Consider the following 18,248-nt stretch of genomic DNA (forward strand, 5'->3'; position numbering starts at 1 on the left):
GTCACAGACATCTTTTCATAAAAATCCTTTCTTTAGGATTTTCCCTTCCGGGAAGCTGAGGCCCCAGAAAAAGAATGTAAACAATGATTATCTGCTGCTGTGGAATGCAACAGGTGCATCTGTGATTGGTCTCATGTTGGATGTGTATAATTAATGGCCAATCAAGGACCGAGCTCTCTCTAGGACAGAGTCAGAGAGAGCTCCTTTGTTATTCATTCTTTTCTATTCTCAGCTTAGCTAGCCTTCTGAGAACCTTTTCTCTCTATTTCCTTTTAGTATAGTCATAATGTAATATATATATATCATAAAATAATAAATCAAGCCTTCTGATTATGGAATCAACATTCTCGTCTCTCTCTTCATCCTGAAAACCCTTGTGACCACCGTCACACAGTGGTGACCTCAACTTCTGGGGATCATTATTATCTCAGAGCTCACCAACTTCAAACACAGTGAGCTGAGCAGAACATGACCTGAATGGGACAGTCTTGCCTTTGAAAACAGGCACAGCTTTAAAGCCATAGAGTGAAAAAATAAAAGGAAGAGATTTGGTCACTGTAATACAAACTTCCAGAACAAAGCAGGCACAACAGATCCAGCAAAAATCACCATGAGCCCCACTGAGAGAAAAAAATCCAGGACTGTGAAATGAGACAATTATTGCTTTTTGTAACCCTTTTTTATTAATTTCTAATTTAAATATTGAATTTTGGAATACATTTCAATTAATTTACACTGCTTTTCACTCTGCAACCACTAATGAACACCTTGGACACTTCCAGGGTGGGGCATCCACAATTTCTCTGGGCATGCTGTGCCTCACCACCCTCACAGAAAATAATTTTTTCTTAATACCTAATTTAAACCTACTCTCTGTCAGCTCAAAGGCATTCCTCCTTGTCCTGTCACTCCAAGCTCTTATAGACTCTCTCCATCTTCCTTGTATTTATTTCACAGTGCAGTCTCCAGCACACTGCAGTCTGGTACCCAGGCTCTATCCACCCTGGTGACACAGCCAGGTTTTTTTGTATTACCACACAACCTAACAAGCCTGAATTCTGCTCTGAGATGCCATTAATTTAATTAGCGTATGTTCAAACCTCTAATGACAGTTCCTAGGGACTTCCCTTCCTAAGACTAAGACAGGCTCCATCCTGAGCTAACCATTTCTGCAGCCTCTTGTGAGCAGCATGTGGAGGGAGATGATTCTGCTCCTCTGCTCTGCTCAGGCCCCAGAGGTTGTGTCCAGCTCTGCAGCCCTGGCTACAAGAAGGACATGGACCGGTTGGAGCAGGGCCAGAGGAGGCCACAAAAACAAGCAGAGGGCAGTGAGAAGTGTTTTTAGAGATTCACATGAAAAATCACACACAGCAGGATGGGTGGTGAGGAGAACTCAAATAACCCAGCAGATGAGTGGGTGGTTTAACTCCATGCATGCAGCAGGGACAAGGACAGTGCTATTGCACTGCTAATTGGTCTTATGCCACATTAAATGACAAGAAAAAAATCCAAAAGTAGATGTCAAGCACTACCAAAACAACTGCTCACATCAGATGAGCATCTCAAATCACAGCAGCATCCCAAACTTGTGTGTGAGACTGCAGATGTAGAGGCTGGAAGCTCAGAGAGCTCCTGGGGTGCACCTCTGCTGTGAGGAAAGGCTGAGAGAACTGGGGGCTGTTCAGCCTGGAGAAGGCTCTGGGCAGACCTTACTGCAGCCTTCCTAAAGGGGGCTGTAAAAGACTTTTTTAGAAGGACCTGTTGCAATAGGAGAAGGGATAACAGGTTTAAACTCACTGTAGACTCAGGCCAGATATAAGGAAGAAATGTTTTACAATGAGGCTGGTGAAACACAGGTTGTCCAAAGAGGTGGTGGAGCCCAATCCCTGCAAACATTCAAGGCCAGCTGGGACAGGGCTCTGAGCAACCTGATCTTGCTGAACACATCCCTGCTCATGGCAGGGGGTTGGACTGGGTGACTTTTAAAGGTCTCTTTCCACCCAGGCCATTCCATGACTCCACTACAGACCAAGCTGTTGTTTAGTGTGATTTGAGGAGAAGATTTCACCCACTGGGAGTGGGTGGAGGTGGCTGTGCAGGGCATGGCTGCACACAAGGCACTCACTCTCTGTGGCCCATGCAGTAGGACACAATGCTGTAGGGAGCCTTGGTCAGGCTGACTCTGATCTTCTCATCTCTGTCTGCAGTCAGGATATACTGATCATCAGCACTCAGGGCCTGTTGGCAGAGGGAGAGATTTAGTGCCAGCAGTTCAAGGCTTGAAATTCTCCTTAGCTAAGAAAAAAAAAATCTCCTCACCCCAAAAGGTAGGTATAGACACAAGGCCACTTTTTCCCACCAACAATGGAATCATAAATCTTTGTGACAAGCAACACTGACTTCCAGGTCCAGTGAAAGCCACTGAGCCCCAGCAGTAGAGCTGCAAGACCCTTTCCATCTTAAAAAGAAACTCATCACACCAAAGAGCTCCGCTGGCATGGCAGAGAGGATGAACTCCCTTAGACACTCTGTCACCAAAACTTCTGTCACTGTAACATGAAGACTTCCTCAACACTCAAAAGCTCTCTTCCTTACCAAACTCTGCCAACACAAACTCAGTAGGAAGAAATTTGGACCACATTTCATTTATATAACAAAAAAAAAAAGAGCAAACCACAAATCAGGGACAAGAGCAACAATGAGAGATCCAATGCAGGTTTGCAAATACACACACTTACCACATCCATGAGCAGAGAGACATGACCCAGCTCAAGTTTTCCATCAGCTTTAGGTTCTGTTATTGAGTAAGAATAGACATCACCAGACTTATCTGCAACAAAAATCTTATCCTCTGCAGCTGTGATAACCAGGGATGTGCATCTCCTGGTCACAAACCTGAAAGACAAAAGGCACAGCTTGAACAGCTCTGCATGGCAGCTTCAGCAAGCCTGGAGTTAAACAGACCAAGAGGCTGGGCAGAAAATTCTCAGATGCAACATTACTGAAATGGCAGCAGTGAGAGTAACACTGAGGGGCTGAAATGGCACCTTGAGTCTGTAAATGAGTGACTGATGTAACAGCAAACACCTGGGCTGGGGAGAGGAACAGGAGACCATTAAAAGCTGCATGACTGCATTTTGCTTTGGTATTTTCTCAACTGAGCACCTCATCCAGGCAGCATGCCAGGGCTCTAATGAAGGCTGGTAGACTTCCTTGCACTCTACATCATAAAAACATGAGTTAAACACCTAGAAAAGACAAGGTAGGAGTTGTCCTATTAGGAGTCCTTTGCAGCAACACTTTTAAAAACTGTGTAGGAGCTACTCCAGTTACCACTCTGTGCTGCAAAGGGAAGCCATTGATGGAGAGCCTTGGAACTCTTTTCTCCTCATATCCCAAGTCAAAAGCACAAGCTCTGTGTTCTTTGTCCAGACAAAGCTCTGAAGTTGAACTCTGAGTTTCCCTCATCATTTGCCACCATCTCATAGTTCCAGCTGCCAGTGCAGCAGGTATCAGCTTTCTTACAACTACTCAGATAAACATAAGGAGCACAGATGCCAGAAAACACATCCTGTGGGCTAGCACAGGACTGTGGGCACCAAGGATCATAGGAATGGATATTTTATTCACCTACTCTGAAATTCTGTGGCCACGTGGAGGCAAGAGGACAATACACAATGCTTCAGGTAGGAAGAGAGAAATTCCCAGACTTTTTAGTGGCTGTTTAAAGGAACACCAATGTGACGGTGTTCCCAGGGGTCTTAGGATGAGGGAAGAGACGAGGATCTGACTCCATGTTTCAGAAAGCTGATTTATTATTTTATGATATATATTACATTAAAACTGTACTAAAAGAATACAAGAAAGGATTTCATCAGAAGGCTGGCTAAGAATAGAAAAGAAAGAATGATAACAAAGGTTTGTGGCTCGGGCTCTCTGTCTGAGCCAGCTGACTGTGATTGGCCATTAATTAGAAACAACCAACATGGGACCAATCACAGCTGCACCTGTTGCATTCCACAGCAGCAGATAATCAATGTTTACACTTTGTTCCTGAGGCCTCTCAGCTTCTCAGGAGGAAAAATCCTAAGGAAAGGATTTTTCATAAAAGATGTCTGTGACACACCACAACAACAGGATCACAGGCAACCCAGTTCCAAAAAAGGTTACTCTGCCAACCAGAGTCTCACTCCCAGTTCACTGTACCACCTGTGATCTTGAGCACAAAGATTCCAAAGATCCTCTCTGTCTGACACAAGCTGAATACAAAGGCCAGCACTGTGTGAGACCTTTATAGAGCTTGCTACAAAACACCAACACAAGTCACACTGCTCAAACTTTGGCATTGTTATCCATGCAGAAAGCCTTCTGCCTGTATTCCCATTTTCCCAATACGAGGTAATGACATTCTAAAAAAAATTTGTGGTCCTGGTTAAACTTTCAGCAGAAATTAAACACCAAACCGTTATCCAGTGGCATGTTACAGGCAAGACACACAAGGCAGGGCAGCAGGGAAAGCAGGACACAGAATGAACAGAATTGGGCATTTCTGGTTTTATCACAGAACATCCTGAGCTGGAAGTGACACATAAAGATCATTGAGTCCAACTCCTGGCCCTGCAAAGGACACCCCAACAATCCCACCACGTGCCTGAGAGCATTGTCCAAGCCCTTCCTGAGCTGTGACCACTTCCCTGGGGAGCTGTTCCAGTGCACCCAGCTGTTCCAGTGGGTGAAAAACCTTTTCCTAAAATCCAACCTAAATGTCCCCTGGCACAGCTTCATGCCACGACCATTCCTCACCACAACCCTGTTTAACACCAAGGGTCCATCCTGTGTCCTGCACACAGAGCCAAGCCACAGAGACATTAATTTATTTTTGTTTGCAACCAGGGTCTCACATTTGTCACAGACCAACAGAAGCAGAGATGCCACATGCTCAGCTACTTTCTCAGGAATCCCTTCACAATCCTGGTTTTTCTACAGAGAATTATCACAAGCAGCAGCAGCAGCAGAAAACTTGGAACTGGAGGACCTCTGGTGGACAGCTACAGGCTGTTTCCTCAAGAGGAATGTACTGAAGAAAAGCAGCTGCAGCATCTCTAAAGATGGGCTTCTTGAAAAGATGACAGCTTTTGAAAAAGTTCACAAACTCCCCAAAACTCCTCATAATCAGAAGGAACAGAGGGATTCAGAAGGAACACACTCACTGAACTGCTGGGCATCAATCTCACAGGCCCAACACCAGTGTCCCAAGAGTGGGTAGAGTTTTAGTTCTTAAAGCTAAAAAACACTGGGTTTGGGGTAAGGAAAGAGATTATCCTTCATTGGACAGTGATATTAAACATCTGCACTCCCATTCTTGGTGAGGGGAAGACCACACATCAATCCTAGACAAATACTCCAAATTCCCAAAAACATTAAATTTGTTTGTGTGAAGGAAATTAAAAAAAAAAAGGAACCGAAGTAATAACAAATATCAACATCCCAAATGCTCCCATTTTTTAGAACTCTGAATCCACCAGCCATAACTGCAGTTCCTTACCTGACACTGAGACATTCCCAGGAAGGCTTTGTTTGGAACAGAATCAGGCGTTTGCTGTCATCTGTCAAGGCAAAATAACCTCCTGATGGGGAGAAGGCAAAAGCCAGGATGTCATCACTTCCTTTATCTGTCCCTTTTTCATCCTGCCTAATAGAGAGAAGGGGACCATCAGTTCACAACCTGACAGCCACTAAATTCCCTCAGGAGGTCGTTCCCAAACCACCAGGAGTGTGAGGAACAAAGTAAAACTTTAAATGGTTTTATTTCTGCTTAAAATGTTGAGCCAACATGGACATTAATGCAAAGAAATAAACCAAGACAAAGGAAATTGACAGGTCTAAGCCTGGATCAAAGCCTGTTTAGAAAACAAAAATTTTCTAAAAAGTTTTCAGGAACTTTTCTAAAAACATGAGATGTGCCCAGCAAATGGGCACATTTAAAACATAATATGCTGGCACATCTTGATATAAATAATGAGGAAAACATTAAAATGTTTCTTGTTTGGCTACAAGTAAAACAATGTCCAGTGGCTGAATCTAAACTAAGAAAAATACTTTTTTGTCTGTGTGTGTTTTGAATTCTTGTGACTTACAGAATAGATCTGGAGAATTTATCTAAGTGTTTTGTGGTTTTTTTTTGGTTTTTGATGTCTAACAAAAAAATGCAGGACTTTTCCACAGATGTCTTGACTGGCAAGAGACAGAATTATTGAATTTGATTTTGCCACTGCTAGTAAAGAGAAAAAAGGTGCACAGTGGAATGAAACTCTGGATGAAATAAAAACAAAAAACAGATCCATATATATCCATCAGGGTTAGCAAAACCAACCCTTCACTGCTCATGGAGTTATCCTGTGGCTTCCTTCTAGTGCCTCCACAGCCACACAAGCTCAGGGATGCACCCTCCAGAAAAGAGGAGATTTTCTCACCCTTTCTCTCCTAAGGGCTGCTTCTCTGCACTGCTGCAATCGAACACGAAGAGATTCTCATCACTGCAAGGAAAAACAAACCTAAAGTTACTGGCACTAGAACAACCATGCTTAACTAAGGAGAGTGACAACTCTTTTGTAAAACTCTCTTATTTTAGTTACTGGGCACAACTGCCCCCCATCTTAGAACCACCTCTGCCCAAGTGGGTCTCAGAGTGTTACAGCTGTGGCAAAATAAAATTTTGGGCTGTGTGCACGTGTCAAAAGGAAATCCTCCCCTGCTGGTGAAGCATTTTGCATGAATTGTATTTCTGTCAGACTCAGCACATCTGCCAGCAGCATTTACCCAGTCACAGAATCACAGATGGGTCAGGCTGGAAGGGAGCACAGTGGGTCACCAGGTCCAACCCCCTGCTCCAGCAGGATCCCAGAGCACACAGCACAGGATTGTGTCCAGATGGTTCTGGAACAGCTCCAGAGAGGGCGGGAGACTCCACAGCCTCTCTGGACAATCTGATCCAGTGCTCTGTCACTTAACAATAACAAAGTTCTTCCTCATGCTCAGGTGGAACTTTTTGGGCATCATTTTCTGCCCCTTGCCTCTTGTCCCATTGCTGGGCACCATGGAGCAGAGCCTGGCCCATCCTCTGACACCTCCCTTCAGACACCACACAGAACCTCAGAATCATCTGGGTTGGAAAGCACCTCTGGAGACCACTCTGACTTCTGGAGATCACCCAGCCCGACCCTCTGCCCAGGCAAGGCCCCCTGGAACAGTGACACAGGGATGGCTCTGGATTGTCACCAGAGAGGAAGACTCCGCACCCTCCCTGGGCAGCTGTTCCAGAGCTCTGCCACCTCCATGGAAAGAACTTCTTCCTTCTGTTGAGGAGAAACTTCTTGTGTTTTATTCCATGGCCACTGCTCCTCACCCTGTCACTGGGCAACAGATGGAAAGAGTCTGGCACCATCCTTTTGGCACCCACCTTGGAGATATTTACATGCACCTTCCTTAAGGACATAAAACAGACCATTATTACACATGCATATATATGTGTGTGCATATATATATAAAATAATATTGCATTTATAGTTTTCGGTATAATGCATGGTGTATGTATAATAATAGAGTTTTATGCATAATAATGTGGTTTTATGTATAATAATGTAGTTTCATGTATAAAAATATATGCTTTCTATAAGTTATGTACACATAATATATAAATGTATATATATGTAGTGTACATATATATGTGTATACATATGTGTGTATACACATATATATAGGGTGTGTGAATATCTATATATAAAATAATATTGTATACATTCTAGGCATTTAAAATTTTACGCAGAATGCACATTTTATGTTATGCATAATAATGCGGTTTTATGTATAAAACTATATGCTTTCTATAAGTTATGTACACATATACACTATGCTATATATATATAAATGTATATATATGTAGTGTACATATATATATGTGTATACATATGTGTGTATACACATATGTATAGGGTGTGTGAATATCTATATATAAAATAATATTGTATACATTCTAGGCATTTATAATTTTACACAGAATGCACGTTTTATGTATATCTATATAGCTTTATGCATAATAATGTGGTTTTATGTATAAAACTATATGCTTTCTATAAGTTATGTACACATATACACTATGCTATATATATAAAAATATATATGTATATATATATGTAGTGTACATATATATATAATATATGTGTATACATATGAGTGTGTACACATATATATAGGGTGTGTGAATGTCTGTATATAAAATAATATTGTATACATTCTAGGCATTTATAGTTTTAGGTATAATGCACGTTTTATGTAGAATAATATAGTTTTATGCATAACAATGTAGTTTTATGTATATTATATGCTTTCTAAAAGTTATGCACACATATACACTATGCTATATATATAATATATATGCATATATGAGTGTATGTACATACATATATATAGGGTGTGTGTATATCTATATATAAAATAATATTGTATATACTCCAGGCATTTATAGTTTTAGGTATAATGCATGTTTTATGCATACTAATGTTGTTTTATGTATACCAATATAGGCTTTCTATAAGTTATGCACACATATACACTATGGTATATATAATATATATGTATGTGTGTGTACATATATATGGTATATATATATAAAAAGTAATATTGTACACGTTCTAGGCATTATTATTATACATAAAACGTATGCGTATTTTATGTATAATAATATGGTTTTATGCATAAAAATGTGGGTTTATGTATAATAATGTAGTTTTATGTATACTTATATATGCTTTCTATAAGCTATATACACATATTCACTATGTTATATACCAATAAGATACATGTATATATATGTATGTGTCTGTGTCTATGTATCTGTATATATATATATGGTGTGTGTATATCTATATATTCTCTATGCTACAGTTTACCTGGGGAAGCAAACCGTGACAGAAAGCCGCCAAGGCTAGAAAGTTTAAAGTGCTGTTTCTGTAGCAGAACACGCTGCCGAGGAGCTGGGACAGGCACGAACCGCAGCAGGGCCAGCGGCTCCTGCCCTACCCCAGCACCTCCCTCAGCCCACACGGGCCCTGCGAACCCCCTCAGGGGGCACCGGGCGGCCTCTGCCGCTCGGACCCGCCCTGCCCCCCCGCTTCCCGCGCTGTCCCGGCCCCGCACGCCCCGCACTGACCCGCCGTGGCCGGGCCGCGCCGCTAGCAGCCGCCCCCCGCCGCTCGTCACCGCCAGGGCCCCGCGCAGCGCCAGCGCCGGCCGGGACCCGGGGCTGCGCCCGCCGCCATCGCCGCCCGCCATGCGCCCGCGCCGCCACGCGCGCGATTGCGTCACCGCGCGCCGCCGTGACGTCACCCCGCCTTGGCCCCGCCCACCTGAAGGCCACGGAGGCGCCGTGAGGGCTCCGGGCAAGATGGCGGCGGCCGCGGCGCTGAGGGGCGGCGGGAGGGCGGTGATCGGCGAGGTAAAGGGGCTCCTCCGGGAGATCCCCTGCCCCCGCACTCCCTCAGCTTTCGGGATTTCCTCCCGCTCTGTTAACTCGTGTTGTGTTGTGCCGTGCAGGTGCTGCAGCTGGAGGCGCGGGGGCTTTGCACGAAGCCGGTGGGCACCGGGACGGCGCCGCCGCCGCCGCCGCCAAAGAGTAAGAGAGGGGTTTGGGTGTGAGAGGTATCGGGGTGTCAGTAAAAGGAAAGGGTGAGGAAAGCTGGGCAAGGTCAGGCCTCGGAAGAGGCCCTGCATAAGCTGGGGAAAACAAGGGCTGAAAGGTCACCGCCATGTAAACGAGGGTGTCTGATAAAATGTACTGTGTAGTAATAAAGGTAAAAGTCAAGGTCTGGCTGTGTGGAGTATATTTATAAGCCATATATATATACATATTATATATATATATAATTTTATAGTTATGAGTTTTATATTTATGAGTTTGTCACTTCTTTCCTGTTTACCTTCACCTTAATAATATTCAAGGCCAGGCTGGATAGGGCACTGTCAGACTGTTCAATGTGTACGTCAAACTGAAAGAAATTAGGGTTAAATCAGATATCAAGAAAAAATTCTTTACTGTGAGAGTAAAATGAGGCCCTGGCACAGGCTGGCCAGAGAAGCTGCGGATGCCCCATCCCTGGAAGTGTTTTTAATGAGGTGTAAAACCTAGTTTTTAACTTTAGATGTTTGTCCTTGTCCTTTGAAGTGTTTGTGTTGTCAGGGTTAAAAAATAAAAGGACTTAGAGAAGGACTTCCAAAATCCAAATATCCCAAATAGCAGCTCCAGGCAGGGGTGTAAGAAGCTGCCATGGCCCTGTGTGTTAAATTTGGTTTTAATGCTTCTTGTCCCATGGATCTGCAAGGCTGAACCTTGGTTTGGATGCTGCCCTGCGTCCTGCATTGAGGAGTATTTGAGCCCTTTTTATCCCTGAGTCAGAGCAGGAATACAAATTTCAGAGGCTGATGTTTTGTTTGTATAAAGGAGGCTCAGTGGTTCAGTGAGGTTTCCTGTCCCAAATTAGAGATCCAGGTGCTGAAACAGGAAAGCTCCATGAACCACATGTAGGAGTGATCAGACTTGTTGCCTGCTGTTGAAAAGATGACTGAAAGAGCAGCTGAAGGCAGACTTCTGCCACCTCCTTAAATGCCAAAGCAAATAAAAACCTGGCTGTTGCATTAAGAAAGCCTTCACTGCATAGATTGATTGAACAGCAAATTGCTTTTTATTATGATTTATTTTTTTGCATTAAGTGTGTTTGAGATGCACTTTGGTATCAGTTTCTGGATTCCCTGCCCTGCAGCTCTGATTGGTGTCAGGAGCTCTCTCAGGCCAGCAGCTCCCCCTGCAAACACTCCAGGTTAATTAAGATGTACAGAATTAAGATGTATAGGATGCAGCTGCCTTTGCCAGACTCTGGCTGGAACAGGATGTGCACATTTTCCTTGCTTTGATAAGATGGTTGTGTTTACACACAGAGTCAATGATGGGAAGTAGAGCTGTGATTTCTGCCTGACACCTCTCTGAGTGTGAGCAGCCCAGATTCCTGCTGGGGATGTGCAGGGGGAGCACATGGGAATGGTGTTTCTGTGACTGATCTGGGGCTGTTGTTCTTTTGGCATAGTGATGCAGGTACAGGTTAGCCTGGTGCAAAGTTTGAAATACCCTAATTAAAGTGGATCAGTTGTGTTGGATCTTTCAGCTTTTAATCATAAAATCTTTTTCACTTATCCTAACTGAACTGTTTAAAGTATTATCCCAGTCACTAGTGGTCAAGTTGAATTTTCCTTGCTTACTTGGTTTCTTAGGATGTTTTAACATTAATACTTCTTCAGGTTTTGCTCAGCTTTCCCTTTTCTATCCTTCCTTTGCCATCCTTGTGTTAGTTTAACCTTTTCTCTGCTTCTCTGAGGAGCTCTTCCATCCTGAGTGACTCTTCCTCCTCACGTGTTAGTTTCTCCAGGCTGCTGTTTGGCTGGGTCAGGGAGTCAGACCTGTTCCAAAGGTGGCTGCCCATCCTCCTGCCTCCCCCTGCCCTTCCTTCCCATCCTGCACCTTCCATCTGGCAGAGAGAAGTATGTGCTTCAAATTATTCCAAATACTACCTGTAAACTTGATACCTTCTTTTACTGTGTTTTGTTATGATAAGTCTTTGCATTTCTTTCTTAAATACTTTGCTTTTGTTTTCATGTGCTTGTCTCTTCTGTGATGTTTTCATTTAGACATTGCTAAAGACTTGCTTCTGTTCAGAACTAATGGTAATAACTCCTTGAATCATACAAGGTATTACCACACAATACCAGTGAGGGGAAAGCTGTATTTGGTTTATGGGCATATAAAGTAGATCTGGATTTCTAAACTCTACAGAAAAATCTGCACAATGGGCTGGAATCTGTTGAATTTTGCTGCTGGTTGGAAGGGGTGCAACTTGTAATGGAGTTGGCTTTGCTGTAGCCAATTTCAGCTGTGGTGAATCTTCTCAGTGTGCTCCCAGCCCTCCTTCACCTCCTGCTTTCTGTAACCACAACAGTGTTTGCTGTTGCTCAGCCTCCTGAGGATGATAAACATCCAAGGGATATTATGTATTCCCTGAAAGGACCTGAAAATTGCTGCTTTCTCCTTCAAGTGTTGGTTCCTTGTCTGGAGAGTTTAGTTGAGTGCAGGTATCCATGAGGGAGAAGAATCTGAGACAGAAACAAACGTGGAGCATCAGGAGATCTTCTGTGAGCCCTTTAACAAAGGTCTCAAGGCAGCAATAGGGAGTGAAGCCCGGAGGAGATGAGGGCTTGGGGAGATGGTGTTGAGCTGTGGGGGCAGCTCATGGGGCAGTGAACAAGGAACATTTTCATGGATGGCCTCAGTGTCTCTCACTGCTGCTTTTCCTTTTGGGACTCATCCCTGCCTCTGCTCCCAGGGTAACTCCTGCAAGCAGCTCTGGCTGTGGCTCTTCACTGTCTCTGCTTCGCTGGCTTGTTCACAGACCAGGGCTGTCTCTGCAGCATTGAAGAGCTTGGCTGAGCCATCCTAATGCTCACCTGGGATAGGGAAGTGTCTGCAGACCTCTTCCAGTGCTGCAGAGTTGAGGCACAGGGAAAACCAGCTCTTGGTAAAGCCTGGCTTTGGTCTGGCAAAGAGAGGAACACAAGGGTTTGTCTCTCGAGTTTCAGCATCGCAGCAGCAAAAACTGTTCCATGCTAGTAGAACTCCAGTTCCCTTAACTTAAAAAGTCTAAAACCTTTCTGCTTTGCAATGCCTGTATTATAATTACTTTCAGTTTATTTTAGTAGCAGATTATGTCTGAAAGTTAAAACTGTGACTAAGATCAGTGCTAGTGATGTCAGAGCCAATGATGATAATCCTCTTTATGCCGTTTCCTAGATGTAGCGGCACCACAGGGGAGCACCAAGCTGCTTGCCATGAAGGCACCAGTTGAATTTCGTAAAATGTTGTCTTCCAGCTCTCTCCTGCTGTCTGCAGACAAAGGTGAGAGCAGTTCTAGTACCACCCTCAAGGAAGCTGCAGAATCTGCTGAAGACACAAGGATGCCCAAGCCAAGAAAAACTCAGGTTGCGTTTCCTCAGCGAGGAGTTGTTTCCTCCCGTGAGGGGGAAAAGCTCAGCACACCTGCAAGAGGAGGAGGCCAGAGGAAAAAGTTAGCTGAGAAACAGTCTTCATCTTCATCCAGCTCAGATTCTAGCTCAGATTCTGAGGATGAAAGTGTTGGTGATTCAAAAGTTGCCACTAAAACTAAAGTTGAGTTTCCCAGACGAGATCCCATCTTTTCTGAGAATGTAGCAGTAAAGGCATCCACGCTGACAAAAGAGAAATTGTCCCAGAAATCCCTCAAAGAATATGGAATTAAGAAGCTGCCACGCAAACCAGAGATTGACGTCTCTCCTGTTAAGCAGGTCAGCTTTTCTAAAGCATCAGTCAGCCAGGAAACATCAAAACCCAAAGCAAGAGACCCCAAAGTAAAATCCCCTCCAAAAGATCAGAAGCCGGGCTTAGAACCACATGTGCTGAAAAGTCTGGGCCTCAGCGATGTCACTGCTAAATCTGATCATGTGGAGGAAAAGTCCACTGGACTGAAAGCCTCAGCAGTGACTCAGGAAGACAAAAAGCAAGATCTGCTATCCAGAGGAGAGAAGGAAAAGATGAAGGAGGCACAGAAGTTGGAAGCAAAAGAAGTGACTGCTCCTAAAGTGGAAGAGACTCCTGGAAGCAGAACGTTGGTGATGGGCACCACAGCAAAGGAGGAGACCACGCAGGAAGGAGCCCAGGCTGGAGAAGGCAGCACAACAGAGGGTACAGCTTTCAATTGTTTGAACTCTATTGGTTCATCTGGGCTAGGGTTTGACTTTTTTAAAGGGTTTCTACATCTTCTCTGATCTTTCTACTGAAGCTGGCAGAGTGGCAGTGACTCTCTGGAAGATAAATTGTTCACTGCTAATTGTTATAAGCTGTCAGTAATACTCAGTCTCCAGCTATGCTGGGAAAGGAAGTGGTTTCATTTCTCTGTATTTATACTTTCATAAAACAGTTACTTATAAAATGGAAACAAGATTGTTTCCACTGTGAGCACAATCATGGGTTTTATATGACAACACTTGTTTTCATTCTTCTCTGTTCTTGGAAGGCTTTGGTGGCTGCCATTCTCATGAGTCAAATTTGGTGCCATCTCATTGATGCTTAAACCCTGCCATCTTTCTGGTTTTGTTTTGGGTTTTTTGGGGGGCTTTGTTTTGATGGGTTTTTTCCCAAGCTGTCAATGTTTCAGATTTCAGAAGACTTCGAGAAACCATAGTGTAATGCCAGAAACAGGCACTGCTGATTGTGAGCCTGGAAGGTTGCAAAAGCAACTCGTGTGGAAGTAGTGAGTCAGTGTTGTAGAGAGCTGGGAGGAGCCAGGGCTGTGTTTTCAGGAAACACCATCACACAATCATCTCCTCAGCTGTGCTTCCCTGTCTGACCTACCCTTCTCATTTCCTGCCCTCCTGTTCATTGATGCTCCTGCTGATCTCATTTTGTCTCTCTCAGTAGCAGATGTCTCTCTGTCCTGATCTGCTGAAATTCTGCTTTTCATCTTAGGCAATATAAATCTGCCATTCTTGAGACCCCTTTTCTGACTGCTACTTTGAATTAAAGAATTTGCTTGCTGGAAGTAAAAGCAGCATTAATTTAAGGTTGATTAGTATCATCCTTCAGGAAAGGCCCTGGGGGCCAAGGGAACAGCAGTGGGCCAGGAATGTGCCCTTGCAGCAGAGGCCACCAGGGGTGAGCTGGGAGGAGGCTGAGGGAGCTGCAGCTCCTGCCCTGCTGAGGTGCACTGGGGTGCAGTGTTCACTGTGGGGCTCCCCAGTGCAAGGGAGATGTGGGAATGCTGGACAGAGACCAGCAAAGTGCCACTGAGTGATGGAGGGACTGGAGAATCTCTCCTGAGAGAGCTGGGACTGTCCTGCCTAGAACAGAGAAGGTTTAGACAGATATGGAAATAACATATATATGGAAATAACAAGGGGAGTGCAGAGATGACAGAGCTGAGGCTTTTCAGTGGTGCACAGCGGTGGGACAAGAAGCAGTGGGTGCAAACTGCAACACAGGGTTTTGCCTGAACATCAGTAAACACTCATTTTCCTGTGAGTGATGGAGCACTGCCCAGGTTGCACAGAGAGGTGGTGGGGTCTCCATCCTTGGGGACACTCCAGATCTCTCTGGGCAGGGCCCTGGGCTCCTGCTGTAGCTGACCCTGCCTGAGCATTTGGGGTTGGCCCAGCTGACCTACAGAGGTATCCTCCAACCTCAGCCATTCTGTGACTCTGAAGTGCCTGACCAGGTTAAGGGACAATGTAATTGCACTTTTATGTCAGCTTCCAGGAGAGGGTGCTGAGTAAAAGGCCTGCCTTCTGTTTCAGGGGTCAGTTTGCTCATCATTTCATGTTTCCTTTCCTTCTTCCTTGATGGCAGCTCAGATGACTGAAACTGGCACTCTGTGCTGGACTCAGTCTTGGAGGTCTTTTCCAACCTAAATAAATCTGCAGTTTATAAACCAAAATGCAGCACTGTTGGCAAATGACATTTTGATTTGCTTGTTCCTTGTTGCAGTCAGCAGCATAAGCTTTCTTGTAAAAACAACAAAAATTTGGGGAGGGCTCTTTGTTTTATCTACAGATGATGCTTTTCTCACCATTCATCCACAATGGAGTTCTAGATGCTCAAACATTTTTTTCTCCACATGTATCCTGTTCTCTCTTCCTTCTTTGAGAGCAGCCACTGCTTTTCCTTGTTGAACATTCACAGCTGACTGTCCCACTGTAACTCCTACTTCTGCCCTGCCCCTGTGTCTTTATGTCTGCAATCTCTGCAGCAGCCACACAAAAGATGTAAAAAGAATTTTTCTCAGTGCAAACCTGGATGTTGAGGTGATGTCATCCCTTTGTAGAGCAGTCAGCAAAAACTGCTGCCTTGAACAAAAACTGCTGAGTGAGGAGCAAGGTTGTAGCTGGGAGCTCAGGAATGGGCCTGTGATTCATTTCAGAAGAGCATCCCAAGAAGTGCTTGCTCCTTAGGAGACAAAGCAGAGATGAAGGGTGAAGTGAGGGGAGGATGAACTCAGGAATAAATTTTTCCTTGAGAAGCCAAGTGCAGTGTGTTTGGGCAGGAAGAACAAGGCTCCATCTGCCTCCCTTCCTGCACATCTGTCTGAATTTGGATCTGGCTCTTGCAGGTTGAGCTGCTCTTGCCTCCCCCTGCCTGTTCCTGGGGCTCTTTGCAGCAAAGAGCATCATCTGCCTTTTCTCCCTGATCTCCCTCCTGTGAGCTGTGTCAGGAGAGCTGAGCAGCAGCACAGGGATATTTCCTGTCATGCTTTGCTGGAACCATCACTTACTACCTTGAGTTTTATAAGCAAGCCTTGCTAAATGCTATGGATGTTTCTCTTAATCTGACAGCTTCACACTGCAGTATTTGTGTCATGAGTAAAGGGAAATCCTGGTGTTCAAGTTCTTGTGTTTTTATAAGGGCTTAATACAATCTGACCTGAACCACCACACATAAATTTCTACAACAAAGCTTTTCACTACACTGTGTGTCTTCTTCTGTTGTTAAAACTCTGGGTATACAAGAATAAATTAACACTGGGAGTAAAGTTTTATTTCTTGCAATTTGCTTGGTTGTAAAGTCAGCCTGTGTAAGAACCTTTTATGTAAATGATACTGCCTAGATCTGCATAATATTCTAAAAGCGTAAGAATTAATGTTGGCTTTAGAGGAAGTAATGAGTTCTAAATAACTTTATTGGGTTATTCTTTTTTGAAGGAGAGTTAATACAAAGGTTAGAAGATTATATTTACAAGAAAATAAATTTACATCAAAGGCTCTTGAAAGATTACTGTTTGGTATAACCACATTTGAAATTAAATGGTGGAGATCTTGCTAATTCCATTGCTTCTCCCCATGGCAAGAACTCAATCTGTAAAGCAGCTCTGGGAGTTGTATCTCGTGGTCTGACAGGATGATACATCATTTGTACTGCTCCTTTGCCCCTCCTGGTTTGCTAAGAATGTCACCTACTGTTCTGGCTGGACTGAAAACCAAGGCAAAGATGAGAAAGCCAGGAAATGCAGCCATATGTCTTGCAGAGATAAAGGGAATGTTCTGCCCTGTGCACCCCCAGCATTGGGTGGTGGTTTGGGTTCAAAACCTGTCTGAGATTCCTTGTGCTGATCCTGTTCCCCATTGCATGTGCTGCTTTAGGCACCAGCTGGACTTAGTAAACTTCTCCTTTTCTTCAAGTTGCTGACTTCTTTTTCTTTCAAATACTGACTGGATGAGGGATCTGACAATTTATTAAGGCTGACTCAGGGCTTAAAAACATTGTCCTCTGGTGTGACACCCTCATAGTCACCAGCTGCTGTTTGTTTTCACAGAGCCTGCTCCAGAGGAGGAGTGGGATAATTCCACCTACAAGAACCTGCAGCACCACGACTACCACACGTTCACCTTCCACGATTATGTTGCCATCCTTGCAAAGTACAGGCAGCCTCAGCCATCCTCTGGAAGACCATCCCCAAGGCACTGAGACAGCCACACCTACAGCAAACACCCAGGCAGGATGGGGAATTGTTCTGTTTAGCACTGTTGCTTCATCTGTATCATTGAAATCAGATAATAAATAATAAAGGCTTAATAACTTGGGCTTTTGAACAGTTCTTCCTGGCTGTTGGAGTCCCTCACTTCTTGTCTTTTATGAGTGAACTGCAAATGAATCATCACTGAATAAAAGTATCTTTTCTACCTCTCCATATATATTATTTGGTGATAGTGTAAAAAAGTCTTTTCAGTGTCTCCAAACTTTGGATACTGACCATTCTTACAGGACCACATCAAAGATTCCTGTGGGGTTCAGCTCCTGTTTCATTTGGTGTCCCTGTACTGCAGTGGGCTGTGCTCCCTGCACACAAATGTGCTCCCAGCTCTGAAGGGGTAATGTTTTCTCTGGATTTGGGAGTTAAAATCATTGGCTGGGAGCAGCACAAGGAGTGTTTGTCTCCTGTGGCAAGAGTGAATGTTTTGTGTTAGTGGAGGAATGCAAGTTTATGTAATGTGATTGAAACATCTCAAAACCTCTGCTCTTGTAAAGGGAGAACAGAACATACAACTTTATTTAATCATCTGTTGGGGGCTCCAGCAGTAATTGAAATAATTTTAAATGTATGAGAATCTCAGTGGGCAGTTCCTAA

At 44.1% G+C, this 18,248-nt stretch overlaps 2 protein-coding genes across 2 annotated transcripts in view; one reads left to right on the forward strand and one right to left on the reverse strand.

Moving 5' to 3' along the window:
* Window positions 1-9,343, reverse strand: part of WDR4 (WDR4 tRNA N7-guanosine methyltransferase non-catalytic subunit) — a 22,046-nt gene extending 12,703 nt beyond the window's left edge. The window contains exons 1-5 of the mRNA XM_074534380.1: window positions 9,209-9,343; window positions 6,474-6,536; window positions 5,546-5,692; window positions 2,739-2,895; window positions 2,126-2,238 (exon numbers count right to left, since the gene is read on the reverse strand). Of these exons, the coding sequence (XP_074390481.1) occupies window positions 2,126-2,238; window positions 2,739-2,895; window positions 5,546-5,692; window positions 6,474-6,536; window positions 9,209-9,330 (602 nt within the window). The 5' untranslated portion in view covers window positions 9,331-9,343. The remainder of the gene's footprint in view (window positions 1-2,125; window positions 2,239-2,738; window positions 2,896-5,545; window positions 5,693-6,473; window positions 6,537-9,208) is intronic.
* Window positions 9,329-17,717, forward strand: NDUFV3 (NADH:ubiquinone oxidoreductase subunit V3). The gene is made up of 4 exons (XM_074534366.1): window positions 9,329-9,493; window positions 9,592-9,670; window positions 12,890-13,816; window positions 17,436-17,717. The coding sequence occupies exons 1-4, from the start codon at window positions 9,329-9,331 to the stop codon at window positions 17,585-17,587; spliced, it is 1,323 nt and encodes a 440-aa protein (XP_074390467.1). The 3' UTR covers window positions 17,588-17,717.
* Window positions 17,718-18,248: the final 531 nt, after the last annotated feature.

The sequence above is a fragment of the Zonotrichia albicollis genome, chromosome 2 (genome assembly GCF_047830755.1).
Source record: "Zonotrichia albicollis isolate bZonAlb1 chromosome 2, bZonAlb1.hap1, whole genome shotgun sequence".
Classification (NCBI taxonomy): Eukaryota; Metazoa; Chordata; class Aves; order Passeriformes; family Passerellidae; genus Zonotrichia; species Zonotrichia albicollis.

Coding starts and splice junctions, on each gene's coding strand:
- NDUFV3 (XM_074534366.1), top strand. CDS start 9,329: ATGCGCCCGCGCCGCCACGCGCGCGATTGCGTCACCGCGCGCCGCCGT. Junction 9,494..9,591: donor GGAGGGCGGTGATCGGCGAG/GTAAAGGGGCTC, acceptor TGTGCCGTGCAG/GTGCTGCAGCTGGAGGCGCG. Junction 9,671..12,889: donor GCCGCCGCCGCCGCCAAAGA/GTAAGAGAGGGG, acceptor GCCGTTTCCTAG/ATGTAGCGGCACCACAGGGG.